Raw genomic sequence first — 27915 nt, forward strand, 5'->3', positions numbered from 1 at the left:
AAGAAAAACTACTTTTACGTAACTGTTTCTTGCCGGCGTAGATAACGGCATTCACGACTTTAATGGCGGTGAATCCTGTATAGGAAAATGCACATCTTCGCAAAGTCAGTAAGATTAAAAAAGTGCCACGCGGACGGAAGGTGTCGGTGTTATCAATTTCCGTCGCCCAAATGATTTTTATTTTATCGCCAACTCAGCAAATTTTTTTTACATATTACCGTATACCTATCTTACAATCCTTACATAATAATCAGTCATACCGGAGATATTTGTTGACTCAACGTTATAATAGGTTTTTTGAATATGAATTTACATGCAAAGAAGACTACGTTACGTATATTATTAGTGTTTTTAAGAATATATATCGAAACATGATGTACCAGTATTTTGTATAGACTTTTTTGCTATATTTTGGTAACCGTAATAACCTAATAACGTAGAGGTGCAAAACATGACTTGTAGACTCGCAATTATTTTATCTAAAACATAAATAACCGGTACGCTTCTATTTACCGTTATATACAGACATACGTATTTCGTGTTACTACTTTTCTTACTTATAATGTACCGTAAGAATGTGACGATATCTTTAATTATGGCTTACAAAATACGCTTGATAAAATAGGTGAGATACCGTTCAAATTTTAAATACGTACCTATGTTAAACTACATTGGAGTTAGTTTAAGAACAATGGTTATTTCAGTGTGATTCATAGGTTTATAAGAATCGTGAAATTAGTACTGTATTGTTCGTATATTTTATAGAAAATTTAATTTAATTTATATATCACCAGTTATATTACTGGTTTCGAGACATCCCAGATATGAGACACCCTATAGATATTATGATAATGGAGTTGTGAAGAATACGTTGGCACCATATGTCTCATATATGTTTAGTCCGTGATTGTAGAACTCATGTCAATTGAAGTTGAAGTCGGTTGAAGTCAGTTGAAGTCTATTGTTGATTTAAAATTTAAATAATGTGTGATTAAAAACTAAACGTTACTCAGAATGGGTAGGTATGATGTCATATATAAAATGAGAAGAAGTTAAATTGATTTGAATTTTGTTAGATGATCTTGAACAACAATGCGAGGATGCACTTTTCGAATTGTGCGATGCCAGAGAACGATATCCGCAGCGATGTGCTGACGAACTTCAGAAATGTATCCAACTTAAGAATAATATACATGTAAATAATATAATATATTTTAAAAGCGTAAGCTTTTTGTTATTTATTTTAAATGAAATTTCAATAGAATGATTTTTTCATGCAATTATCGTTTTATTTTGCAGATGATAAAGGTATGTCAGAAATCAAGTTTAATAGATACAGTTCCTGTTTTGGAGCAAAACGTAAACTTCCATGATAAATTTAATGAAAAGGAAATACATTTTGAGCACTTAGATTGTAAATTACAGAATATTATGAATAAATTAGATAACTTAAAGGCTGTCATGGAACAAATTGAACGAGAAAAGACATGTGAAATTAATAAACTATTAAAAACCTAATGTTTATTATTAATAAAATATCAAAAATAGTTAATATAATACATTTATTCGTTATTTTTAATCTGTGAAAGATGTACATGTACAAAAAGATGTAAATATCATCACTGTTAAATTATAAATTGTAGATAAATATGACGACAATTATATGCTAATTATTTCTAGTTATTTAAAAAATTGTTATTAGCGTTGCATGCATGCTGCTAAAGAGGAACTTTTTCCTAATATACTATGAATACTTTTTGTACTCATACGTCTTACAACAACCTTGGCACCTCTTGTAATGTCATGAAAGAATTTCACCATTTCTATTTGCATTTCATTATTATTTTTCACTTTTAAAGATCTTTTTGACCTTAAACACTTCTGATCAGCTACATCCTTCTTCTTTTGTAAGCACGTAAGTTCTTGATAAAATTTATGTGTAATATCTTGTATTTCTTTTGGTAACAATTGTTTTCCCTTACCATTTTGATTCTGGGGTTCTTTCTCTTTCAGGTTTACATTGTTTTCTATAGTACTAACATTTTTAACTTTTGCTGTCGGCATTGTAGATGATGTACATTCGTTATCAGTTTCATTTTCTACATACTGAGTATTTTTTAATGTATTACTATTCAACTGTTCATTTAAAGTAACATCTTTTTCCTGATGTAATTGCTTTTCAGAAGATTCATTGATATTTGTATTTATTTTGTCTGTTTTACTTATAACTGCATTTTTCACTGACAATGTGTTGTTAAGTATTTTTTGTAATGGCAGAGGTATTTGATCTACAGTAATAATTTCATTTGAAATTATTATAGGAACATTTGATCTACAGTGTTTGTCGTGTTCATATGTTCTATTCATAACAGATTTTTCATCTAATATTGTAAAAATATTATGTGAACTTTCATTAACTCCTTTTTTATTAAGTTTAGTTTTTATTGTTCCAGACTTAATTACATCTTCTGCATCAATATCATCCATTAATAGATCTTTATTTCCTAAGATTTCAAAATTATTGTTGGATTTATTTCTTTTTTGAAAAGGCATTGAGGATTGAAAAATTTCATCTTGTAGAGCTTCTGGTATAATGTCTTCCTCCTCCTCTTCATATTCTGGGTTTTCATTTTCCATAAGTGTCATGTTTTTGTTGTATTCATGGTCATCATATATTTCACTGCTACTACTAAAACTTGCACCAGCTGCAGATGTGAAATTGGGTTGCCATTGCATATATTTTAAATAAGATCTAGTGTTATAGTGTTCAGTTTCATTACTAGGAAGCAGTAAATTGTTTGTAGATTGACTTTTCAAAATATTTTCTTGGACAATTGTTTTTTGATTCGTATTGTTAACTTCAGTTGGTTTTGGTAACTCAATCATTGTTATTAAATTCTCTAGTCCAAGTAAACTAGAGTTTCGCAAACACTTTTCTCCTTTAGTTGTTTCAATTTTTTCAGAATTTTCCAATACTTCATCTACCTCTAGTTTAGTTTTCTGTTCTATCACTGCTACAGTATCTTGCCCCTGTCGAATTGTGAACATTAATCCTTCCATTACTAAATCTGTGATATCAGAAGATCGAGATGTTATATTATCTGATGAATGTTTTCTTCTTTTAGGAGAAGGCGAATCTTTAGATTTTACTGCATTTGTAAATAATTCTTCAGAATTTGCTTCATTAATATTTTCTGATTTATGCCTTTTTGAACATTGTTCATCCCTGTTGTATGACGTTATATTATTTTTAATTTCGTTGCTGTATAATATTTTTTGTTTAGCATTTTCTACTTCTTTTTCCATTAAGTATTGATATGGTAAATTGATAGAATCAATATTGTTATCTGTACCATTATCTGTTTGCAAATTGTTAGTACTTGATGTAGGTTCGTAGTCAGTGAAATCTCTTTCAGTAATATCTATTTTAAATAAGTTGTTGCTATTATTTGATAATTTAATATCGTCCGTATTAATTGCTCTGCGAGTTAGATAATTTTCAATACTTGACTCTTCCAAAGAGTTTAATTTATTCGACTCATTATTAATTACGTCATCTTTTTCTTTCTTTAATTTTACTTTTGCTTTTTTATTAAATCTTGTATTAGTTTCTGGTGGTGTCTCTTTTGTTACAGTCTCTTCGGTCTTTGAACTGTTAGTAACATCACTTATTTCTCCATATTCTGATTCTTCTTTTACAGACTGTTCATTTGTTAAATGATTATCCAATTGAACATTTCTATTTGTTGAGTCTAGTGTTTCGTTTTGAATGTTACATTGATTTTTTTTTTCTAAAAAGTCGCTTTTAGGAGAATGTCTTAAACGTTTATTTTCTTTCTCATTTTTCTTTTCATATGCGCGTACATGAGACGAATCCTCATCGCTTAGAACAGTAGACTCATCAGGAAAAGAGAACTGTGTCACATATTTTACACTTTGTCCTGTACTTTCTAAAGAGTGCAATATTTTTATGGTGAGAACAAAAGCGTGAGAAAATGCAGCAACAGATCGCTCCTTGAACTTTAGCATTGCAAACATTTTGTCTTGACGAGTCCATGATGTATGATCTTTGTACAGTACAGTTAAGAAATTTTTAGTATAAAATATTTTGAAATTCATATAAAATACAGTAGTGTAATATTTTTATTTTGAATGTAAAATAAGGATACTGTATGTAACTAAAAGATGACTGGTACCAAATTGTTGTCCTTGGCGTGGCTGATTTTTTATAATCCTCCTAATTACTTTCATTAACTCTCTTCCAAATCCAAACTCCTGAATACCCCTATAAATATACATTATTTTAAGTTTATCATATTAGTAATGCTTCATTATAAGTAATGTTTACCTAGTTGTGCGATGATATCTGAAAATAAATTTGTAAATATTATTTTTATGACATAGCCAATACGAGCCAGGCACAGTTAAAACTGGATTCTCTCTTTGCTGCATCCAATCAATCCACTTAGCTTTTCGTACATATATTCCAGGCATCTTCTTTCAGGTATAAATTCTTGGAATAAGGGAATTAATTTTATTGAATCTTTGCCATCAAATGATTCCTTCACTATTACAGTGAGATAATATAATACCTTTTGCTGAAAATTTAAATATTTTATTTATACAATATACATTTTTAATATTCAATATACTTCTAAATACTTACTCCTTTTATAACTTCATTGATAAATATGTCCACCACTGAATCCCATGGTACAAATTCACATGAATTTAAACCACAAAATATTCTTTTTCCTTCTGTATATATACCAATAGATTTCACCACTGTTAGTGTATCTGTAAATAAAAGACAAATGTTAGAGTGATTTGAGTACTTTAGTTATGTGTATAATTATTTGACAAACCTTTCTTTACAGAAGAAATGAAACAAAGCAATTGTAATACCAAAACTAATACAGAGATAATGAATGGTATTAAAATGTTAAATGTTTTCCATAAAAATAATGTTGCTAATAATGAAATAACACTCGCATTGACATTTAAAGATGCATTTTTATATAAGACAAATTTCATAACATTTTTAGCCTTTGTGCTTTTATCGATAAATTTTAATTCATATCCATTTATACTTCGAAAAACCAATGTAGGCGAAAGATCATCTTTAAGAGATGTTGGCGACATTAATGCAAATTGTTTACTCTATTGCTATCAGTAAAAATCCTAACTACATATGAAAAAAAAAACATGTTATACTATACTATTTTGCTGAGAGAATTACTTTTGGACATGAATTTCAAACAATGTCTACTAATATTTTATGTTCAAATGCATGTATAAAGAATACACAAATGATGAAAGTATAAAAAATATTATAAATACTCTAATATTAAAACATTTAACAATTATCATTCACTGAGTAAAGTTGTATATAACATAATAGACAAGTCTAGTTGCAAGTGCAACAATGTATGATACTTTATATATTCTGGATTTGTACAATAGAATTCGTAAGATTTTTAATGAAGAAACAATTCTACAGCAACAAGAAATTTCATCAAGTCTGATTATACTGTCAAAATTGACAGTCGGTAGATGTTTATACTTCGATTTAAAACGTAATATGACATCATGCTATATATAACATTTTACAACTTTACGAAAACGGTAGCTTATACGTTTGGAGTACACGGAACAATAACAATGATTAGTTCTCTGTTTCAATCAGTTTTTTAAAAGTAATGTTTGAATCCAATTAAAATTAATTACAATCTTATACACACACATACACACAAACACATCTGTCCGATAAAAAATTGTTCTAGTTAAAATTGAAGTGTTGAAGGATACACATATGAAGGCACACATAGTACTAAGAAGTTGGTAATTCTTATTACTTTATTCCGCTAATACTTTGGTAAGAAATACTTATTTCTTTTTATTATACAAAAATATATATGATTATAGATATAAAAATACTTTCAAATATCCCAAAATCGTTTAAAATTAAAATGTTCAAGTAACTATTAATAGTAAGTACTTACCTAAATAAACCGTTAAATAAAAAAGAGATCTTGAAAATATGACTTTAGGACGTGGTTTTAGATAGTTCTATATCCTGAGTTTCTCGTATAAACTTTTTCGAATTTCTTATATATTTATGAACGTTCGAATACTTCAGAAGAAGGTTTTCTTGTTAAAGAAAGGGGTCAATATCTTTCGTGGAATAATTTGGAAATGACATCGCACGCATATTTTAAACGTGACACAACTTAAAAAAATGTCTTTTAAGATACGTCATAGGTAATTTTGACGGCACTATTCTAATAATTTGTAGTTTATATTCGAAGAGTTCTATAATTGAATAGATTCTACAGTTTTCAGGTTCAATTAACAAATTTTTTACGACGAATAGAGATTAAGAGAAACTGTTTCTAAGTTGTGTCGCTTTTGAAATGCTTGTGCGCCATCATTTATATCACATACCTTTCTCTAACACTTATCAACAAAGAATTTCACTACATATTTTAATCATCTCAAAGAAAATACTTCATTAACGTCTCATCGAAACATCCTATGTTATATCGAATACTAATCTACAAGGTGTCTCTGTAAATAGAGACAAATATTTTCCTCATTGCTATTTATATATTCTTAACACTCAAAGCTGAACTTGAATTCATTATTAACTCTAAATTCAAATTCAATCTTTCCTAAAATAAAACCAAGAATGAAAAGACTTTATTCCACAGTTTCGACTTATTTCTACGCCTAGAATTCCGTCGCTCGTGGTATCGATTCTGAAACATTCTGCATAGTTTCAATCACGCGTATTCAACGAAAACGACGCGCGTTATGCTTTTATTTAACGTCTTACTATTGTATCCATTACCGATGTTACGAATTCGCGAGCAAAATATAGTAACGAATGAAAGCGTAAAAATAAGGGGAGAAAGATAAGGTGAGAAAAATAGAAGTAAAAGAAAAGAATCGAATTGAAAAACACAAAGTGCGCAGACGTGGTGCTCGGTCCGAAAGGCTCGTGCCCCGTCGAGCAGAGGGAGTGAAACAGCACCTGCTGCCATTCTGGCATTACGTCAATGGTGGACGTCTCATTCGCTGGTGTCGGGAGGAGTTACCGTGACCGCCATTGTTACAGCTCGTTCGTATCGAGGAACGTGATCTGTAAATTCCGTACCGTCACGTTTCCGATTTCACCGGATCGTGTCTCTTTTCTAGATTCCAGCGACAACGGTACACGACATCAGTGAACGTGTTCTGAGCGTAGCATGTCCACAATGAATCCCGAATAGTGAGTAAACCTTCCTTCTTTTGCGCAGACATACATCGAAGTGTATCTAGGAGTACGTTGTCTACGTGAAACGTGTAATCGATCTGATCGTAACACGAACAGCCGCGATCAAACGGGTTCGAAGTCGTTTTTGCTTGTACATCCCATTTTAGTAGCGTTAATGCGAAGAATAACTCCCTATCTGACAGATTCACCCTTCCTACCCCCCCTCCTCCTCCTTACCGTCTGTATTCAATGACCATATTTCAGAAATTCGTTCACCGTTGTGTTTTCCACGATGCAAAGTCATCGAAATTCGGTTTTTGGTTTATCGACCGATATTTGGAAATCGAGACTTAGGCGAACCCTTTTTGTGAATTTCTTTGAAAGTAATTTCGGATATTAATCTATGAATGATGGCAAAAAGAATGAGGCAAAGTTCACTTGTTTGAGTTCTGTCTTATTGTTTTGTTATATCGAAATGCAAATGTGCAATTAGGAGAAGTATGTGTGATGATACATGTTTTATTGGGAACTTTATTGAACAATATTGTTTTCTTGAAGATTAAATGTAAATGAAATATTTAATAAAATTCAATCCTTAGTTATTATATTTGGAAATGATGTTTCAGGTTTATGTATTGTTGTTAATATGCTGTGTTTATATTTAAACATGTATTGTATAATAATTATTGTATACTATAACATCATACAATATTTATTAGTAATTGTAATCATTTGTTACAAATATGATGTAACTCGATATCATAAAACTTGAAGAATAATTTCATAAATTTACAAAATTATTTTTATGGTTGTATTATTTCTGTTAAACTAATGTACATCCTATTCCTAACAAATTTCTTAGTAGATTCTTTAAACTTTTTTATATATTTTAAAGAAATATAAACAATATTGAATAACAATTAAACTCTAACATTAAAAATTCTGTTATTATAAATTTTTGTTACAGTGATTACCTGTTTAAATTGCTTTTAATTGGAGATTCAGGAGTTGGAAAATCCTGTCTTCTACTTCGTTTTGCTGATGATACGTACACAGAAAGTTATATCAGTACTATAGGTGTAGATTTCAAAATACGTACAATTGATTTAGATGGGAAAACGATAAAACTACAAATCTGGGACACAGCAGGGCAAGAACGGTTCAGAACAATTACAAGTTCCTATTACAGAGGAGCACATGGCATTATTGTCGTTTATGATTGCACAGATCAGGAAACATTTAACAATGTCAAACAATGGCTTGAAGAAATTGACCGTTATGCCTGTGACAATGTTAATAAGCTGTTAGTTGGCAATAAATGTGATCTTCACACTAAAAAAGTTGTTGATTATACAACAGCAAAGGTAAGAAAATTTATTCAGAAAAAAGAGAAAGATGTTGACATTGTGGTTTTATATAACTTACTCATTAAACAGGAATATGCAGACCAACTTGGTATTCCATTCTTGGAAACATCAGCAAAAAATGCAATGAATGTAGAACAAGCTTTCATGACAATGGCTGCAGACATAAAACTTAGAGTGGGTCCTCCATCAAGTGGTAACAGTGATCCAGCAAACAAGGTGAAAATAGAACATGGACGTCCAATTGAATCTTCTAAATCTGGGTGCTGCTGAGAAATGTAATTTTACATCTTTGTAACCAAAGTAAGTGCTTTCATACCTGTTGAATATTGTTGATATGAGAAGTGTAATAAGGTATATTTAGGGTTGTATATTAATAGTAAATGTTTTAATTACAGAAGGACATCTTATGGTAGCAGTTTTAAACTGCCTACAAAAACATTACCAGAAGAAATATAAAAGATCAGACGTTTCAGTTTATTATAATAAAAAAAAATGAGATGTGAAGCATTATCAATTATGGACCACCAACTCTGTTAAAGAGTTGAATAAAACAATTTTTGTTTTATTCTCTTTTTCCAAGAAAAGAGAACATAATTACTCACTCGCTAATACCTAGTGCAAAAGTCGACTATAGGAAAATTTGTCGAATTAATATTGAAGGTCATTGATTTTACGCGATGATGCGTATAACGGCAATTCGAGTTTATAAAGTAAATTAAATAATATTGTGTATCATGGTTATATAAGGATAAGCACTCTTATTTTTTAGCGTAATTGTAACATCTATAATTGAATCTTTGTTTTTTCGTCTTAGAAAAAAGTCATTCTTACCCTCTGTACTATTTCAAACATTTTCCATGTTTTATTCCAAACGGTTTTTCTTAAAATGAATAAGAATTAGATTAATAACGTACTGAAACATGCCGTCGTTGCTGCCTCCCTCTTTTTCGCAGTGCTCATTAGTGTAATTTAATAACATATTAATAAATATTTGAATACTAATACATAGAACGCAAATAGCATACCCATGTGTACAAGGTAATTAAAAAAAACGCATTATACATGTTCCAGGCTGGTAACTTCTGTAAGTCACATAAGTTTTTTAAACTTGTGCTACTTGCGATGTTTGTAACATCATTTGCCTATTATAAACACATCATGTCGTTTGTAAAATATTCACGCGCTTGATACGGTCAATATATACCTATCTTACTTTTAACAACAACTAAGCGCATATTCGTATAGCTATTGATTTCATAAAGATTTGTAAAATGAAAAATTTAACTGAAGTTCAATTTCTCTTTTGTATTAATTCTTTGTCGTTCAAAGTAACTGAGAAGTTAGAATTATTTTATATTACATACTTGTTATTTAAGCGTTTTTGCTTTTCTATTATAGTATCATTTGAATGATATGTATAATGAACTAGATTGTTTTAGTGGAACTTTATAATATGCAATGGTAATACCAAACAGATTTTGTACACCGCATGTTATAATTTTTATTGAAAACAAGGAAAAGACATATTTTGTACAAAAATTACGATTAATCCCACTTTTGTATTGTTACAAACATGTTTGTACGAAGACGATATTTCGAAAAATAAGTCTACTTTCTATTGTAATGCAATTTGTTTATTGTATCAGATTACGAATAAGGATGTATAGAATTTTTCATAACGAAGACGTATGTAACAACAAAATGTACGATTACAGAAATAAAAACCATGTGTATGTTGTAATTCATTTGTCATTCCTTATATTACACATACCTATATATAGTAGGAAATTTTTGTAGTACTGTAAAACTATAACATACACTATGCAGTGACAGAACTATTTAAAATTGCTGTGATTAGTATTTATTTTCTGAGAACATCTATTCACATATATACATATGTTTTTGTTTAGTAAAGTCATGTAAAGCGAGAGGCGATCATCGAGCTGTCAAATGATCGTAAGATGTGCAGGTTTTATGAAATACATCATTTCTAACGGGAAATTAATTTTGACTTTTCATTAATATTTTGTTATTTTCGTATAATTCACTATCGCTTTTTTAAAACTCTACATTAGAGAGATTATAACCACACTTATTATAACCTTATAACTGTCATTCAACGTCTGCAAAAATGATGCAACAGTATATGAAAGAATTAGAACAGGTAAAATTATATTTAAAAAAGAATATTTACTTGTATAATCAGTTTATCCAATTTATTAATTGTGATATTATTTAATATTATATTTTCAGGATCCATTTGATCCTGAAGAATTTGTTGAGAGACTTGCTTGGAGAACAGTCAATGACACCGTGAAAGACGGTGGTAAAACGTTTTTCGATCCCGTAATAGTACATGAAACATTTTTACAAGCGATCAAAGATTTGCAGATTCTCCAAGAACGTCAACAAAAGAAGTGTGATAAACTTGAGACAGCGTTGAAGGATGAAGAGTCAAAACACATGCTTGAAATACTTGAATTACAAGAAAGGAATAAACATTCTATTGACTTGTTTCATCAATTAGATGAAAGGATAAATCTTGTGGCTACTAAGGTTTTACACCTAGGGGATCAATTGGAAAGCGTTAATACACCAAGAGCTAGAGCTGTTGAAGCTCAAAAACTAATGAAACATTTTTCAGATTTTTTAAGTCCTGGCCCATTGACAGATCCAATTTTCACGGATAAATCGTCGGTAAACGCATTTTTATTTTATTAATTTAATATCTTTATAGGTATAATAATTATACAATATAAACATTAAAGTTCTTTATTCTGCAACAGTTAGATGAAGCAGCAGATGTGATACAGAAACTTCACCTTATCTCGCAAGAACTGCCATCTGAGAAGTTTGAACATGCTAAAAAAAAGATTGCTGTTAAGTATGATGAAATCGAAAGAAATCTTATAGAAGAATTTGTTAGAGCTCATAACAGAGAAGATGCTAATCGTATGAAGGAATTAGCATCTATTTTAGCTCAATTCAAAGGATATTCTCAATGCATTGATGCCTTTATAGAACAAAGTCAGATGGGTTCTTTTGGTGGGAAAGACGTATTTCAGGATGTAATACCCATGTGTACAAAGTATAATAAATTAATGCAACAAGTATTCACAAATCCTGAACAAGTAATGGCTAAATTTGTACTAAATATCTATCACTTAAGACTTCAAAAATATGCAGTTGCTAAATTAGCTGATAAAAATGATCCTGATAAGTATTTGAAAAACTTATTTGATTTGTACACAAGAACAATTAAATTATCTACAGAATTAAAAATGTTCAGTATGGGTACTGATGATACATATCTTGCAAAACTTACTAGAAACATATTTCAGAAATATTTAGATACATATATTACGTGAGTTTATACGACATATAGTAAAACACATACAGAATTTATAGTATAAAAAATTAATGTTATTTAATTATTTTGTTATTTTAGTATCGAAACAAAAGCATTACGAGAAAAGTGTGCAGCTCTTCTTATTGAATATTATGAATCCAAAAATCATCAGAAAAAGCAATTGCAAAGTAGCGGTTTTCAAGAATTACGAAGGGACTTACAAGCGGTTTTAGGTGCAAGAACTAATATAAACATTGCACAAATAGAAAATTATGGCGGAGAAACATTTTTATCGGAAGAACTTGCAATTGCTTTATTACAAAAGAGTAAACTAGCATTTCAGAGGTGTCAACTGTTATCGAAACCTGATGAAATATCGGTGAATGCACTTCAAATACTAGAAATATTACTGCAATATTTAATAAATGAACACGTTGATTACGCATTGGAATTAGGCTTACAAAGTGTACCAATTCCTGAAAGTAGGACTCAACCTGAGATACACTTCTTTAACGTCGTACGTCAATGCAATGCTATTGTACGCCTTTTAGAAGAACAATTTAATGACAGTCTTATACCTCTTGTCACGTAAAGTCTATTTTTCTTTACTTCAGCAAGGCACCAGAAAGAATATGTGTTTAAAATGTAATTTTATTTTCAGATCGACGCCAAAACATGGAGATTGTATGTTGAAGAAAAAGAATGTATTAGACCAAATTGATGCGAAATTAGAAACTGGTTTAGATAGGAGCATAAATGCTATTGTGGGTTGGGTAAAAGTATATTTACAAAATGAGCAACGTAAAACTGACTTTAAACCTGAGACTGATGTAGACACTTTAAGCACACCAGCTTGTTTAACAGTAGTTCAATATGTTACTGGAATGATTCGACATATTCGAAATACTTTAGATGGAAAAAATTTGAATAATGTTCTAACTGAATTGGGAGTTCGATTTCATAAAGTGATTTATGACCATCTGCAACAATTTCAATTTAATTCCGCTGGCGCAATGTGTGCAATTTGTGACATGAATGAATATCGTAAATGCGTCAAGGAACTTGAAGTTGATCTCGTTACTAATCTCTTCGATACTTTACATGCTTTATGCAATTTACTATTAGTGAAACCAGAAAATCTGAAGCAAGTTTGTACAGGAGATCAACTGGTAAGTCATACTCTAAAAATTCTTTTACAATTTAAACATAGATATAAGTTTGAATTTTCTTATGTAATTATAATTAAAATAATTGTTTGTGTTATTTCAGGCAACATTGGATCGTAACGTTTTAGTAAACTTCATACAATTAAGAACAGACTACAAAACACAAAAACTAGCAAACTGCTTAAAAGGATTAGCTACATGATAATTTTTTATTAGTGTAGCAGTACTCATTATTATTTAAAGTATATTTATGCAAAATATTTAAAGGCATAGCCAAAATGATATCATTGCATAAACTAAGGCTTAAAGAGTGAAGATACAATTTTAATTGTAATAGTAATACTCCGCTGCATAGTCAGTTGTACAAAACTACACTAAAAAATATTTTGTAGCTGAGAACAAGTATTTAAATAGTAACAAATTAATTATTTTTTAGGGTTTGACTGTATATAAAAAGAAAGATGAATAAATTTCCTTTGATAGTCATTTAATAAGTATTGTAAATGTATTTATAGCAAATGTATTTTTATTAGTATGTAAGATGATCGTAAAGAATTACTGTTTTTTTTCGCGATGTATTTTCTTATCTTATTAAAAATTGATATATACAAGTAGTAACTAAGTATAAAATTTATTATATCAAATTCTTCTCATGCTGATTATACTCTTTTTGATTTGATTATTCTTGATATAAATTGATATTAGACAAATCTTTGCTCAAAGTTTAGTAATATATTTCGACATATTACATACTACCACTCCGATTAAAGCACATTTGTATCCGTTATACTACATTTTGTAGTTAATTTCTACAATGTTGCATGAGAGTATTTCTTCGTTTGTATATATTTTAGGAGTATATAAATTCATATTTTGGTTAAATAATCTTACAATCAAAATATTAGTAATGACTTCAATAAGTGATTTTCAAAAGAAAAATAAATTGTTACCAAGGAAATAATAGCAGTTTGAATTAATTTAAATTAAACATGTTAATATCACCGATATACTGTTTCTTATTTACATGCATACTTAAATAAATACTACTGCTTCTTTAAGGAAAAATAAGATTGGAAAAGCACAGAACACAGGTTTATGTTTAAAAGTGTAAGAATCATTGTAATTAGTTTTGAACATTATAGTAATTACTAATTTTGGAAAAGCATAGAAAAGTATCTAAGAAGGCATTACAAAATTTGCATTTATATGTATTATAAACAAATTTAGTGATGAAATTGGAAGCAATATTTAATTTTCGAATTCTATTTGCGTAATCGATTTCATTGAATAATAAACTGAACATAGCGTGTTTTGCAAAACATTACTAAAATGTTTAAAATACATATTGTAATAGCCATATTAGTAACTTAAATATTATGTATAAAAGATTAAGTTAATATTAGCATTTTATTAATGAAAAATCAATGTGAGACAAATATCACTGACATCTAGCACATTCACAAATGGGTGCTGACAGAATGAATATTACTAAAAATAAATTTCAATTTACTATCAAATTAACAAAATATAATATTAAACTTTCTCATTTGTCATACATAATGTGAATGAACAATTTCAAACTATTTCTGAAGATACAGTAATACATTCATTGTACGTGTCATGAATTTGAACAAAAATTTTGTTTTAAGAATACGGTACAAAAATGTATTTGAATCAGTTAATGAATTTATCATACACAATATTAAATCAGTTGAAGTTGCAAAGAGTAGAAGTATGGAATTATGTTTATACTTCTAATATACTCTTATATAAAGTAACACTATGAAAATATACATTACATCCTGTAATTATAAACTAATGAGATTAATAAAAAATTATCCTATTATTTTTTTAAGCAGGAAGCCTCTAAATTTCATAGGACTCAAGATTAAAACTGTTTAAATAATTCATGCTGTCCATTGTACCGTACTATTAAACACCATTAAGTCACTTAATACAATTCAATAATAAATGATGTCCTGATTTTTTATTTGATTATTGTTTTATGATCCATGAAAATAAAAGCAGGATAAATCATCTGATGAATATCAGCGCATACGGTAAGTGTTGGTTTCATGTACTTGGCACAATTCCCCTTTAAAGTCCAATTCAATACTGAAATCCAAATCTCTGTAATTCCTTGCATTAGGCTTCATTGAAAATACACCATAAATTTCTTCTCCCTTTTTAACTGTCATATATTCATCAAAATAGAACACAGTTTGTTTCCAGTGAGTGTACTGTACTTCTGGCGCCGTACTAAAGCCAATACGTTTGTGGCACTTGGTGAATTCGATGTTGAAAAATGTAACTAGTGCTTGAACATAATCGTTTCTACGAACTTGTAAAGTAAATGGTGAGGAAAATTCAAGATCAGCCTTTGTTACTGTATATAAATCAACCTCCTTGATTAAACATGCATTTGTGACAACTTGTTTCGGGTCCACAACGTCCACCAATGGTTCGCTAATTGCTACTTTTCTTATACTACTCATATCAAATCCATATACATCATCCCACCAGTTTATTTTTTCATCTTTGTATTGTCTATCCTCGATGCCACAAATAAATAGAGTTGCTTTGTCTGGGAATAACATTCCATCTTCACGAAGCCATTTATCTCTAGCGAAAAGCACTGTGTCTAACATTGATTCATAAAACAAACAATAACCCATCCATTCTGAAATAATTATGTCAACCTTTTCTATACCATCTGGTAATGTGACCTCTTCAACTTTTCCTTTGAGTATTGTTATGACATTTGATAACTGATTTGCCTCTACAATCTTTTCTGCATATTCTACAATATTCGAACACTCTATACCGATGACTCTGGCTGCTCCAGCTTTAGCGGCAAACATTGAAAGTATACCAGTTCCACAACCAATGTCAAGAACAGTTTTCCCTTTGAAAAGGTGTTTATTATGATACATAGAATTACGATAAGTCACTGTGCGCACTTCATCCTTCAACATTTCTTCATGGATTCCATAATGGGCATAAGAGTCAAAGTAATAGTCTCGAGAGGTCATTTCATCCACAGAAATGCTTTCTTTGACGGTAGACTGAGTTGCATCTTTGTTCGATGCAGGTATAGTCTCTGTTACTTCCATGGATTCCATTTTTGAGGTCTGTAATGATATTACAAACAGGAATTATTAATAATAATACAATGTATACCCACAAATTTATAAATATTGTACATCTGAGTCCTATTTCTCTCTTCAAACAAAATGTGTTATATATGTTTTATAGTTCAAAAAATTGTACATTAGATTATTGTTAGATAAAATAACAAATGTTACTTGTAAATCTATAATCGCAATCGAACCGTAGTCCTATCGAAAAAAGAATCTGATTATCTATAAACACGTGATGTACATTTATTATACCAAGAGGCATAATTCTCTATTTATATGAATGTAAGAATGATTGATAAACATTATTTACAATATTATTCATCGGCAATGGGAAATGCGGAGTTTCGAAATGTATAGAATACATTCGTTTACGTCGCACTCGTAGAAAACCGCACACGTGCCCGCCAAAACGAATGGCGTCTGTTGTAAGATCAAATGACCAGCCGAGATTCTTTACACTCACACATATTTCTGTGCATCATGTGACGAATAGTACATCGTACCAAAAATTAAGTACGGTTCATCGTGACAATATTATTCCATAAAATTTATAGCCACAAAAATTTATCTCTAAAAACCTTCCTCGCGGATAGTCAACGAGGTGAAATCTGATCTGATCTATCTATCGTCAAAATTCTTAGTCACTGTGAAAACTATTATGACAAACGACGTTCTAACATCTCTTTTTACCAATAGTAAGCCGAGTATCATCTAGCATTCGTAATAATAACGGCACATTGATAACATTTTCAAGATGCTCCCTTCGTATTATGATTAAAATATCTTCCTGAAACTTACCGAATTCTCGGTCGTGCACATGCCACTCTGGTTGATTTCTACCGGCACTTCATTACTCGACGCCATTTTGTTCCGCGTCACAGCAGACGACCATCAGCAGGAGCGTATGAATAGTCATAGCAAATTATGAATACAACTCTGTCAACAAATGTTTAATATATTAATCTTAGGAAAATTTCATTGGACTTTCCATTTCCTACGTTCCTTACGGCTGTCTACATGCATTCATTTATTATATCAGTTCGTTTCGTACTATTAAAATTGATTGTCATTATTGAGGAACATAGTTGAAGTTTTATCAAATTTTAGCAATCTTTTTAAGTAGTTTATTAGAATTTTAAACTACTTTTGAAAACATTACTTCGTAGAATTGTCTGAACATTATTATGAATATTAGTATGCACGATGTAATAATATGCGCTTTAACTTCATTTCTTCACTTGAAGATAAAGTCAATACTTGTCAGCAATATTAATATATATATGTAGTACAATTCTTTATTTAAAATTGATGCAAACATTTCATAAACAATACTGTAATAAAAATGTAAGACATAATTCATAGTATTTTGAAGTGAACATAACCACTGAGATTCTTGTAACGGAATTGTTAACTAATCTCTCTACGGTCTGCAAATTATATAACGTTCCTCATCGTAACGTTGTATAATTACTTTGTAAAACTATCGATTTTCGAGCAAAATTTTCTCCCCAAAACAAACGCTCACGTGAATTTCTTTCATTTTATCGAAAAACCACGTGATACATACTGCAAAGTTCAACAATGAAAATACGCGAGTACGTTTATTGCGTCGTGTCGAGACTGCAATACACTTTTCTTTGAACGTCCTAGAAAGTACGACTACCCGAATCACAGTATAGTTAATAATATTGATACGTCCCTGTTGTATGCGCAGTGCAGTCCCTTTTCGTTTTCGATTTTCACGCGAACCTTATATTTATTTATTATGAAATTGTGATGAAAAATCATCCCTTATTTATGCGGTTCGTTCGACATAGGAATTACCGATAATTTAGTGACAATACGGTATCTTTAATTTCGTATCGTCGCTCGGTTGTTTTCAGAGAGTGCAAAGACATCATCCAATAGGAGTCGAGTGGCTAGCTGACAAGTTGCGTCGGGGTGGAAATGGGCAGGGAACAGGAGCTTGTACGCATTCGGCCCGTGAAGTGTTGCTTTCGCGAAGGGGGTCAACTTCTCTGTCTTTCGTGATCGCTCTCGTGTTGTATTACTCCTGTCGAAATAATACAGATAACTCGATTTTAATGTCTCACGCGTGTCAGTGTCTTAAGATTCTTTGTATGGAGATCGTGGAGCGCTAGAAGATGCTGGTAAGGAAACAGGCGGGAGAAAAGTTGACGTAGAAACAAGTGCGCAAAGATTGTATACTCGAGTTCTCTTTTCTCTTCGCTCTCCTTTTTCTCTGTCTCTCTCCGTTTCTTTCTTTTCCCACTGTGTGCACCGTGAAAGTAAAATCCGTGGCTTTTGTTATATGCAGCTTGCAACGATTTCGCAGGTTGTTCTCCTCGGACGAATGTGTCGCCTAAAGTACCTTCGAGGTTACAACTCTGTTACCTGATGTCTGAGAAATCGACAGGCTGTCACGAGCGTAGCGGACTCCGTTGTTGAAAATGTGGTTATCATGTCAAAGTATGAGTCTCATTACACCGAAAATATCTTCGTGCGAACGATCTTGTTTATGATAGGATAGCCGCGGCTCGGGAATTATTTCTCGTACTTGCGAGGCATGACCGCCTACATAAACAATAGCTCAACGGAGCGGGACAGCTGGCGTTTTTATGGCACTTTGTGACACTTATATTATCTGTGTTTTTTTTTCTGGCGATATCAATTTATACGGGACACCGTGTATTTCCCACAACTCAGTTAAACATTGATGTGACAGACTTTGATAAAATGCTGAATGGTAGAGGGGGAATATTTAAAAAATTCATGAATATTGTTTCATTATCAAAATTTTTTTAAATAAGATGACGTAAATAAGATGGAACATAGAAATTTTCTTCTGTATGTATTTTTTCTGTGAGGAGTGAATGAATATATAATGACTATATGAAAGTATGTCACACAGGAATGTTATGTGATAGAAATTCTATATATTGGACAAATATTTTCTTTTGTTGCAGGGGGACGATCCGCCGTACCTATCAGTGGGTACGGAGGTTAGTGCTAAATACAAGGGTGCCTTTTGTGAAGCAAAGATTCGAAAAGTGGTACGGTCTGTAAAATGCAGGGTGACTTATAAACAAGGTTTGGGTACTGCAACTGTAGCTGATGATCAGATAAAAGGAACTTTAAGAGTAGGTGCATCTGTGGAAGCCAGACATGGAGATAGAAAAGAGTTTGTGGAAGCTACAATTACCAAAATTCAAGACTGCAGTCAATATACTGTGGTTTTCGATGATGGAGATATTACAACTTTAAGAAGAACTGCACTCTGCCTGAAGAGTGGGCGGCATTTTGCAGAGAGTGAAACTTTGGACCAACTTCCTTTAACCCATCCAGAACATTTTGGGAATCCAGTAATTGGAGGAAGAAGAGGACGTAGATCTAGGCAAGCACAGTGAGTGTTGTAAAATTCTATCTCACAGAATTTACAAAATAGTTTGTGTTAATCATATAAAACGATAATTGGTATTATAGAGATGAAAGTAGTGATGATGAAGACAGCCCTCCAAGAGGAACTCGTGACTCAGGTTCTAGTGGAACAGGGAAAGAAGGAATGGAAACAGAACCTGAAATTGGAAGAGTTGTATGCGTGGAACTTGGGGATAAAAAGAAAAAAGATAACTGGTTCCCTGGGTTAGTGGTTGCTCCAACTGCACAGGACACAGTAAGAATTCGCGTGAGAGATGATTATCTTGTACGCTCGTTTAAGGATGCGCGATAGTAAGTTTGAATTTTTAATTTATTTAAAAGACTCGATATATGAACTTAATAGAAACCATAGAAAATACAAAAAGATCAATTTGAAACTGTACATTTGTTATTCATTTTGTTACTTATTATTTTATATTAACATGTTTTATTTGCACCTTTAGTTATACAGTTCCAAAGAAAGAGGCCACTGAATTCACAAAAGAACTTGTCAACAAAGTTGAGAATAGTACATTGAAGGTTGCAGTGGAAAAGGCATTGCTATTTTTAGAAAAGAATGAGTTACCTCCCCATTGGGATAGGGATTCTCTTTTTGGACATTCTGTGTCAAGTGGAAACAGTGATTCTGATGGAGATCTTGATTCAGATGTAAGATCTTTTGTAAACCCGCTTATTATTTATGAGTTATTGTAATCACAATCTATAAATGAAATGCATTTCTTTTTTCAGAGTTCTGATGATGAACCTCGCGAAGAAAAAGATCATTTTGTGGCACAATTGTATAAATTCATGGATGATCGCGGAACACCAATTAACAATTGCCCGATGATCGGATCGGAGGATATAGACTTATACAGGTTATTTCGAGCTGTCTATAAATTGGGTGGTTATAATCGTGTTACAAATCAAAATCAATGGAAATTGATAACGCGACGTTTGAGCTTTACGATGCAAAATTCACCATCCACGCACAATTTGGTTAAACAGGCCTATAAAAAATTCCTACACTCCTTTGAGGATTTTTATAGAAAATTAGGTTGTACTATGGTGAATCATCCAAGGGGTACTATACGAAAACAACGTCCTGGTAGAAGTCTGATTAGGGATAAAGACAGAAATACACCTGTGCCGCCACAGGTATCAGCTGCTAAGAATGAGAAAGAGGAGGAAGATAAGAAGGTTACAGAAGAGGAGAAAAAAGAAAAGAAAGAAGTTAAAAAGGAGCAAGTAAAAGAGGAAGAAATTGTAAAGATAAAGAAGAAAGATGAATTTGAGGAAAATGGTAGTGGGCAAGAGAGTGATGTAAATGTAGAGGGTGAAGCAGAATCGTCTAGTAGTGAGAAATCTCAAAAAATTTCGACGTCGATAACATTACAAAACAGATCTAAGTCAAAGAGTAAAGAAGATCCAAAAAAGAAAGTAATTGAAAAAAAGAAAAGTGAACCTAAAAAACAGGAGAAAAAGGATGATAAAACGAAAGAGGAAGAAGCCGCTAAAACAAGGTCTAAATCGAAAGATGATAACGTAAAAAGTAAAGTATCTTCCGAAACGAGAGAAACACGAACTCCATCCAGAGAGTCGGAAAGAAAAACGTTAAGCAAACAAAGACGTTTAACAGAGGAAGAATTAAAAAGGCGAGGGAGAAAACGTAAAGAATATGAGGCAGAGAAGTCTCGTCCTGACGAGCAATTAACAGAGTCTGCGCCTTGCTACAAAGGTCCTGTAGAATTAGGCGACAGACTGAAAGTATATTATGGACCCACTCACGAGTCTAAAGTCACTTATGAAGCAAAAGTAATTGATATGGAGAAGGATGGTACAGAACCAATGTATCTTGTGCATTACACCGGATGGAACACGAGATATGACGAGTGGATCAAAGCGTCGAGAATAGCGCAGAATTTCACGCAAGCTCAAGGTAGAGTGAAACGCATTAAAGCTACGTCACGACCACAAACTCCTAGTACGAATTTATCTAATAATGTAAACAAATCATCAAAAATTGTTTCTAATAATGCAAATTCAAACACATCCCAGAGCCGACGTCGAGCACAAAGTGTAGCACCCACGACAACTGTTATCTCATCGACATCGGTAAAGGAGGTAAAGAAGGAAGAGAAGGAAAAGGAGAAAGAGGCGCCGCAACCTACCAGGTCTACTACACCATTGTCTGTTACAAGTTCCAGCTCCAGAACTAAGAGCCCAGCAACGCCAGCGAACAATCGACAAACACGAACCACAAGAAATGCTGACGAACATCGAAGACGCACTAGAAGAATGTCTGGGCATACGGATATATCAGTCGCGTCAGAAACTGAAGACAGCGAGGCATATGATTCCGACACGACGGAACCTGAACAAGCAAAAACCAAATCTAAAAGTATAGATGAGAGGAAACGTAGGGAAGTGAAATCTAGGGCGGAGGATAGAATAAAACCTGACGAAACCAGTGATGGTGAAGAAGACAAAGATAACTTGGAAGAACCACGTAGAGGTAAACGTGTGAGAAGAACAATTGGTAAATCTCAAGGTATAAAATCAGAACCAGACAGCGACGATGAACAGCCTAAAGGCCGAGACTTCGATTTAAATCAAATACGATCCGAATTAAAAGGTTTCGATAAAGCGGTAAAATTAGAACTTGTTAGGGTTGAACCTGATCCCGAAGATGACATAAAAATAGAAGAAAAAGAAACTGTTGCTTTGGTTTCACCGAAATTAGAGAAAAATTTGGAGCCGTCGAAATTAGAAATAACTCCGGAATCTAAAACAGTAGATAGCACTGAAGATATATACGAATTTAAAGAACCAGAACCATTTGAATTTGAAGTAAGAAATAAACGAGATACCAGTGGAGAAAAAGATAAAGTAAAGAAGAGAATGTTTGAAGAAGAACCGAAAAGTCCTAAAAAGAAACAAAAAATAGTTGTTTCTTCACTCATCAAAGAAGTTAAGTCGGAAATAGATAATGATTCGCGAAAGAAAACAAAAAAATTATTTAGTAAACGAGTCGATGATATTACAGAAAGTCTACCTGGTCATAAATCCTTGCAATCAATCTCATCAGCAACATGCGAAGAAGCATTTGATAAACTTTGCGAATCGCCATCATTTAATCAGGCAAAATCTTCTGCACTTGTTATTGAAGAAACAAGTAAAATGACTAATGGTATAGATCTTTTATTTACAGATTTACCTGGAGACGATGATGCTACTCATGATGATTCAGAGGACCGCTTAATAATTTCTGAAGCAGAAGTTTCAGAACCTGAACAAGAAAATATATTTACATATCAGCAAGAAATGTTCCCTGTTAATGATACGAACGATTCGTCAGAATCAATCAAGGAAGATATAGCTCCACAAGTTGAATCTGTAAGAGAGGAGATGATGGCAACAGTTTCAAATAAACCTGAAATACCTGTAGATCAAAAACAAAACATTAAACTGTCTCCATTACATAGACAATCTCCAGAATTAAAGACACTCGATTCAAAATTATTGGATATCACACCCGTTTCATCTCCAATTGTAGTAGCTCCAGCCCCAATTAGTGCAAGACTACCAGCAACATCTACAATAGAAGAAAAGCTTTCGGCTGCGATGGCTTTTCGTAACAAAACGAAAGATATCAAAAAGGAAGATGAAGTTTCTGAAACTGTATGGAAACCACTAAAAGAAATACCTAAAAAATTGGATAATATAATCGTGCAAAAGAATAAAGAGGAACAAACTGGGTCTAAGATAGAAATCGAAAGTAAAAAGCGAGAGGAAGAAGAAGTGGCAATAAATAACGAAGATCAATGTAGCAGGGAGATAATGCGTGTAGTGATTAAACAAAAGGACGAAGAACTTCAGCCGTTTAAATTGAAAAAAGAAGTAGAAATAAAGAAATTCGTTGAAACAAAAGTGGAAAATAAAAAGATAGAAGATAATGAGGATGAAGAATGGAAACATGAGGAAATTGAAGAATCTAAAAAAGTAGAAGATGAATTTAAAGAACATGACTTTAAAGAAAAAGAAAGAGAGAAACGTAAGAAAATAGTCAATCAAGATATAGTAGATTCCGCAGATAGCAGCGATTCTGAACAAAGACTAGTAATTGATAATGAAGAACCACAAGATGTGAAAGCACCATCAAATTTCGATGTTAAGTTAAGAGCAGAATTGGACAGACTTCAAGATACACAGGAAAGATATTCAAAATTACAGGCACAAAAGTCTATTCAACATCTGAAGCACCAACCACAAGATTGCATTACTGAATGCAAAACTGAAAGCATACCTATTGCAAAACCAGATGAAGAAGGAGAGGCAATTAGTTCTTTGTTATGCGAAGAAGAGATACCAGGTTCACCTGCACCTATTTCTGAAAGTATTGAACAAATAAATGCTGGTCCATCATGTTCCCCTCCAAAAATTGAAACTTCAGAAAGTAATATAGTACTTATGGAAATGCCTTTTGCAAGTGCACCTACTTCAGGTCAGAGTACAACCAGTAGTACTGTTGCTACTCTGAGTATGGCACTGCCAAAAACTTTGGAAACGTCCGTTCCAGTTTCATTACCAATGCAACAAAATTCACCTGTAGGAATGAGGCAACAATCGCTTCACCAACATTTACCTGCACTGATGCCTGCGCAAAGGCGAGAAAGCAATGAAGCAGCACCTGTAATGGACAATACTCCCCCAACTACACCAGACTCTAGCATTTCCAATATTTCTGGATCTCCAAGAGAAGAAAGAACAGGTGGTTCGTCACCAACCTCGGAAGATAATATGAAACTTAATCGTGATAGTTCCGAGGCAGATAATGATAGTGGAAGTAAAGGTCCTGGATTTAGCGAAGACGATACATTACCAAATGCTGAAGGAAATTCAACAGACAGAATATTAAAACCACCAGCGAAGCGATCCATTGAAGAAACGCAGTCTCCTAAAAAACGTAAAAGAAGTAGAAAACATTCGGAATGTGATAAAAATACTTCAAAGAAACCAGGTAGACATAGTGGTAGACACGGTCGACATGGTGGTGCAAGCGATAGCGATGATACAAGTGAAGGTTCGAATCTCTGTGCAGTGAACTCAACACCTGCAAATCACACAAATATCGCTACTACTGTTGCTGATCTTAGTAATTACTCATCAAGATCGCCACGACCTACAAAATACAATTTCTATGTGGAATTAGGTAAACTTTATTATACAACATTTTTTTCTGATGTCACCAGCCTTTAATTTGCAAGAAGTTTTAATTTGTTATTTTTTGTTGATGCTACAGATCCTGAATTGGATGGAAGTCAAAGAATAGCTGTATTACAACAAAAATTAGCCGAATTACGTAAAACATATAATGCTGTGAAAGTAGAACTCGCTGCTATAGAGAGACGCAGAAAAAAGTTAAGAAGAAGAGAGCGGGAAGGTAATCATTTTATATATTTTACTCGTTTTTTCAGTAAATAGTATTCTTTCTATGCATACAGTATCTTATGTGGTAAAAACCAAATATTACCAAAGAGTCGTTTTACGTGTAAATATTGAAAAGATTAATTTAATTGTATTTCAGCTATAAAGGCAGCTAAAGCAGAAATGCAACAAGCCTGTTCGTGATGAGCAGTTTTGAAACATCCTGTTTCACTTAATCTGCGTTAAAGCAACTTTTATACAACATTGGGAGATAATAGAATAGTATCATTAAAATGGATACTCTGCAATCACAGCAGACTTCATGACAATTTTTACCTACCTAACATCATTTAGGTAACTTTTTCCCCACACTAATATAAATTGTAGATATAGGTATAAGGTTTAGTATAAAGGAGGAACATTTATCAGAATGAAAATATATATTCATATATGCTTTGTGTTGTACATTGTTTTGTCAAAAACGTAATGTGACTGTTAAAAAAAATCTTTAATCCTCGATTTGTCATTTCACCTGCTCAGATGCAAAGTACAAATTATCGAACTTGATATCATTTCATCGTTCATTCTTCTTTTTTAAGAAAAGGCTGAGAAAAAACGTTACCGATAGTGTGTTATTATAAAGACATCTTGGGAACAAATAATTGTCTAAGCCGTCTGTCATTTCCGTTTCGAATATAGCTTGTAGCACCGTTGGCGGTTGAGCTGTTTTCAGGACGATAAAAAAGAAAGACATTTAAGGACACACGCAAGTGCAAGAAACATGTATTATTTACTAGGATAGAGAAGTTTTGTATATATTAGGAGTAGCTAACATGTAGCGGTTTGCAATATACGTATGTACGTAAATAGAATCGTAGCGTCCTTACGGTTGAAATTTTTTTATTTAAATGAGATATTACAATACGATGTGGTTTTTAATGTAGTCAGAAAATGATAATATCGAAAGCAATGTTCGTTTGTACGTTAATAACAACTTGCGAAATGAACGAATGATTGTATATTGATATGCATGTGAGATATAGCACAATTTTTAACTTCTGAAAGAAGAATTACTTTAATTTATGTACATAACTTACATGAATAAAATATCGTACTATAGATAGTTGTTCTAAAATATGGAACACTAAAGTTTATTGTAACTGACGATTACATTCTCATAATTAAAAACGAATTTCCTGACAAAATGCATAGAATCGGATCTGTAACTATGCAATTGTCATGAATGCAGCTCAACGGAATTCATTAATTCACAGCCTTTTGCATTATATTTGAAAAATTGCTGCCATTGTGCTTTAATCATCAGATAGGTATTAGACGTTTGCCGTCATATATCATAATTGGTCAAAGATGCATTTATATTTGTATTTGGGTGTCAAAGTACCCCAGGTATTAATAAAAAAAAGAAGTTAAACTTAAGAAACAAGTCGCAGAAAACGAAATCAAATACCCCTAAATGAAACTAAATTTGTACGAAGACATGTTGGCTGAAAAGAGAATGAAATTTTATATAGATATATATATATATATTATATATTTTTTATAAGAGATCAGTCGTGGACGTGCTTTATGATATCAGATAACATGGTCACACACTAATTGGGGAATGAAAGAAAATTAGGAGTTGGGCTCCATAAATCTTTGTACATATTTTACATTGTGTGTGTGTTGAAAACACTCATAAATCAGATTTTAGTAGTTGTTTATCGCACATGGATATAGCTGCGCATATTATTGTATAATGGTTTCAGAAGTCTTGCAGTAGCACATGCTATGTATTTGTCTCAAGAAGTCCAGAGGATGTGTGTCGACACTCACTGTAAATTTTGTGAATTTGATGAAATTATATACATGAAGAAACTTCATTGAATTCCATGAATACGTATAACTTTTAACATTATTTTGCTCATGCTATTCCAATGTTCTAAAGTAGCAACCAAAACTATGTAAATACATTTCATTTGCAGGCAGTTCAGTATAAAAGAATGTAAATCATATGTTGCAATTTAATCAATAGTTAGATAATGGACAACAGAGTTGCAATATTAACAATAAAGTGTTAGTACCATGAATAAAATTATACTTAACAATTATTGTATAGTTTACAAGAAATCAATTTACACTTTACAGATTATTTATGAAATGTAATTTAAATAAACAATTTGTTTAATTATGATTGTATAAACAAAATTATAAATACATGTACATAATATAAATGTTCTAAACAGGTATTGAAAATACATGCAAGTCTGTTGTACTATCATTTATCATTAGATTTTGTCTGTATTTCGAATTTAGACAGCATATCAATAAAAAAAAGTGTAATAATACCAGTGTTAATGATTGATTTTAACTTATTGGTTCTATTTATAAATAAATTAATTTAATATAAATATTAATATATAGATATAGATGTATCATTTTTATTTATTTGATAATTCATAGTATTTTTGGAGAAAGCAAAAGCAAGAGTACTCCATGAATGATATTAAAATCTTCAAAACTTGCACAACAACAATGTTGGAGTGGCGAACACATCCTTGTCTTCTGAAAATAAATTCTCTCCCTGTAAATCATGAATTACATGTGAGATAATACATATAGTAAGCACAATGTGGATTGTGTCGCCAATCAATAATATTGTTCCACATACATTTAATTGTGTTAGCAAATATTGTTAAGAAATAAATCTTCTCTTAACAAATCATAATAGTGTCATTTATCCTTGAATTGTTATTAAATATGTTCAATGCTTACATACGATAATAAAATACAA

General features: G+C 31.9%; 6 protein-coding genes across 12 annotated transcripts; 4 read left to right on the top strand and 2 right to left on the bottom strand.

The window, feature by feature from the left end:
- Positions 1-2: 2 nt before the first annotated feature.
- On the top strand, positions 3-1653 carry LOC143179498 (uncharacterized). 3 transcript variants are annotated; one of them, XM_076378765.1, is made up of 4 exons: positions 3-625; positions 766-1018; positions 1077-1222; positions 1300-1615. In XM_076378765.1, exons 2-4 carry the CDS (start codon positions 1015-1017, stop codon positions 1516-1518), a joined length of 369 nt encoding a protein of 122 aa, XP_076234880.1. In that variant the 5' UTR covers positions 3-625; positions 766-1014; the 3' UTR covers positions 1519-1615. The 3 variants fall into 3 exon arrangements, with proteins under 3 accessions (XP_076234880.1, XP_076234881.1, XP_076234882.1); XM_076378766.1 differs by having other exon boundaries at positions 795-1018; XM_076378767.1 differs by having other exon boundaries at positions 88-625; positions 1077-1195; positions 1300-1653.
- On the bottom strand, positions 1546-6462 carry LOC143179491 (uncharacterized). 3 transcript variants are annotated; one of them, XM_076378756.1, is made up of 5 exons: positions 6445-6462; positions 4667-4797; positions 4349-4598; positions 4170-4285; positions 1546-4067 (listed from the first exon to the last, which is right to left on the bottom strand). In XM_076378756.1, exons 3-5 carry the CDS (start codon positions 4492-4494, stop codon positions 1699-1701), a joined length of 2631 nt encoding a protein of 876 aa, XP_076234871.1. In that variant the 5' UTR covers positions 4495-4598; positions 4667-4797; positions 6445-6462; the 3' UTR covers positions 1546-1698. The 3 variants fall into 3 exon arrangements, with proteins under 3 accessions (XP_076234871.1, XP_076234870.1, XP_076234869.1); XM_076378755.1 differs by lacking the exon at positions 6445-6462 and adding an exon at positions 6003-6120; XM_076378754.1 differs by lacking the exon at positions 6445-6462 and adding an exon at positions 4866-5215.
- A 570-nt stretch (positions 6463-7032) lies between these two features.
- Rab1 (RAS oncogene family member Rab1) lies at positions 7033-10363 on the top strand. Its single transcript, XM_076378310.1, has 4 exons — positions 7033-7270; positions 8223-8619; positions 8692-8922; positions 9018-10363. Exons 1-3 carry the CDS (start codon positions 7248-7250, stop codon positions 8890-8892), a joined length of 621 nt encoding a protein of 206 aa, XP_076234425.1. The 5' UTR covers positions 7033-7247; the 3' UTR covers positions 8893-8922; positions 9018-10363.
- Positions 10364-10471: 108 nt separating this feature from the next.
- Sec10 (Exocyst complex component Sec10) lies at positions 10472-13805 on the top strand. The gene is made up of 6 exons (XM_076378624.1): positions 10472-10786; positions 10876-11319; positions 11409-11986; positions 12071-12559; positions 12633-13140; positions 13241-13805. Exons 1-6 carry the CDS (start codon positions 10754-10756, stop codon positions 13337-13339), a joined length of 2151 nt encoding a protein of 716 aa, XP_076234739.1. The 5' UTR covers positions 10472-10753; the 3' UTR covers positions 13340-13805.
- A 716-nt stretch (positions 13806-14521) lies between these two features.
- Art1 (arginine methyltransferase 1) lies at positions 14522-17940 on the bottom strand. Of its 3 annotated transcripts, none has more exons than XM_076378449.1 (3): positions 17749-17857; positions 17076-17213; positions 14522-16268 (listed from the first exon to the last, which is right to left on the bottom strand). In XM_076378449.1, exons 2-3 carry the CDS (start codon positions 17139-17141, stop codon positions 15186-15188), a joined length of 1149 nt encoding a protein of 382 aa, XP_076234564.1. In that variant the 5' UTR covers positions 17142-17213; positions 17749-17857; the 3' UTR covers positions 14522-15185. The 3 variants fall into 3 exon arrangements, with proteins under 3 accessions (XP_076234564.1, XP_076234563.1, XP_076234562.1); XM_076378447.1 differs by having other exon boundaries at positions 14523-16268; positions 17845-17940; XM_076378448.1 differs by lacking the exon at positions 17749-17857 and having other exon boundaries at positions 17076-17439.
- Positions 17941-18215: 275 nt separating this feature from the next.
- Positions 18216-27843, top strand: Htk (AT-rich interaction domain hat-trick). Its single transcript, XM_076379045.1, has 7 exons — positions 18216-18427; positions 19244-19680; positions 19761-20006; positions 20159-20363; positions 20445-24906; positions 24997-25137; positions 25282-27843. Exons 1-7 carry the CDS (start codon positions 18422-18424, stop codon positions 25323-25325), a joined length of 5541 nt encoding a protein of 1846 aa, XP_076235160.1. The 5' UTR covers positions 18216-18421; the 3' UTR covers positions 25326-27843.
- Positions 27844-27915: the final 72 nt, after the last annotated feature.

The sequence above is a fragment of the Calliopsis andreniformis genome, chromosome 5, assembly GCF_051401765.1.
Source record: "Calliopsis andreniformis isolate RMS-2024a chromosome 5, iyCalAndr_principal, whole genome shotgun sequence".
In the NCBI taxonomy this organism is placed as follows: domain Eukaryota; kingdom Metazoa; phylum Arthropoda; class Insecta; order Hymenoptera; family Andrenidae; genus Calliopsis; species Calliopsis andreniformis.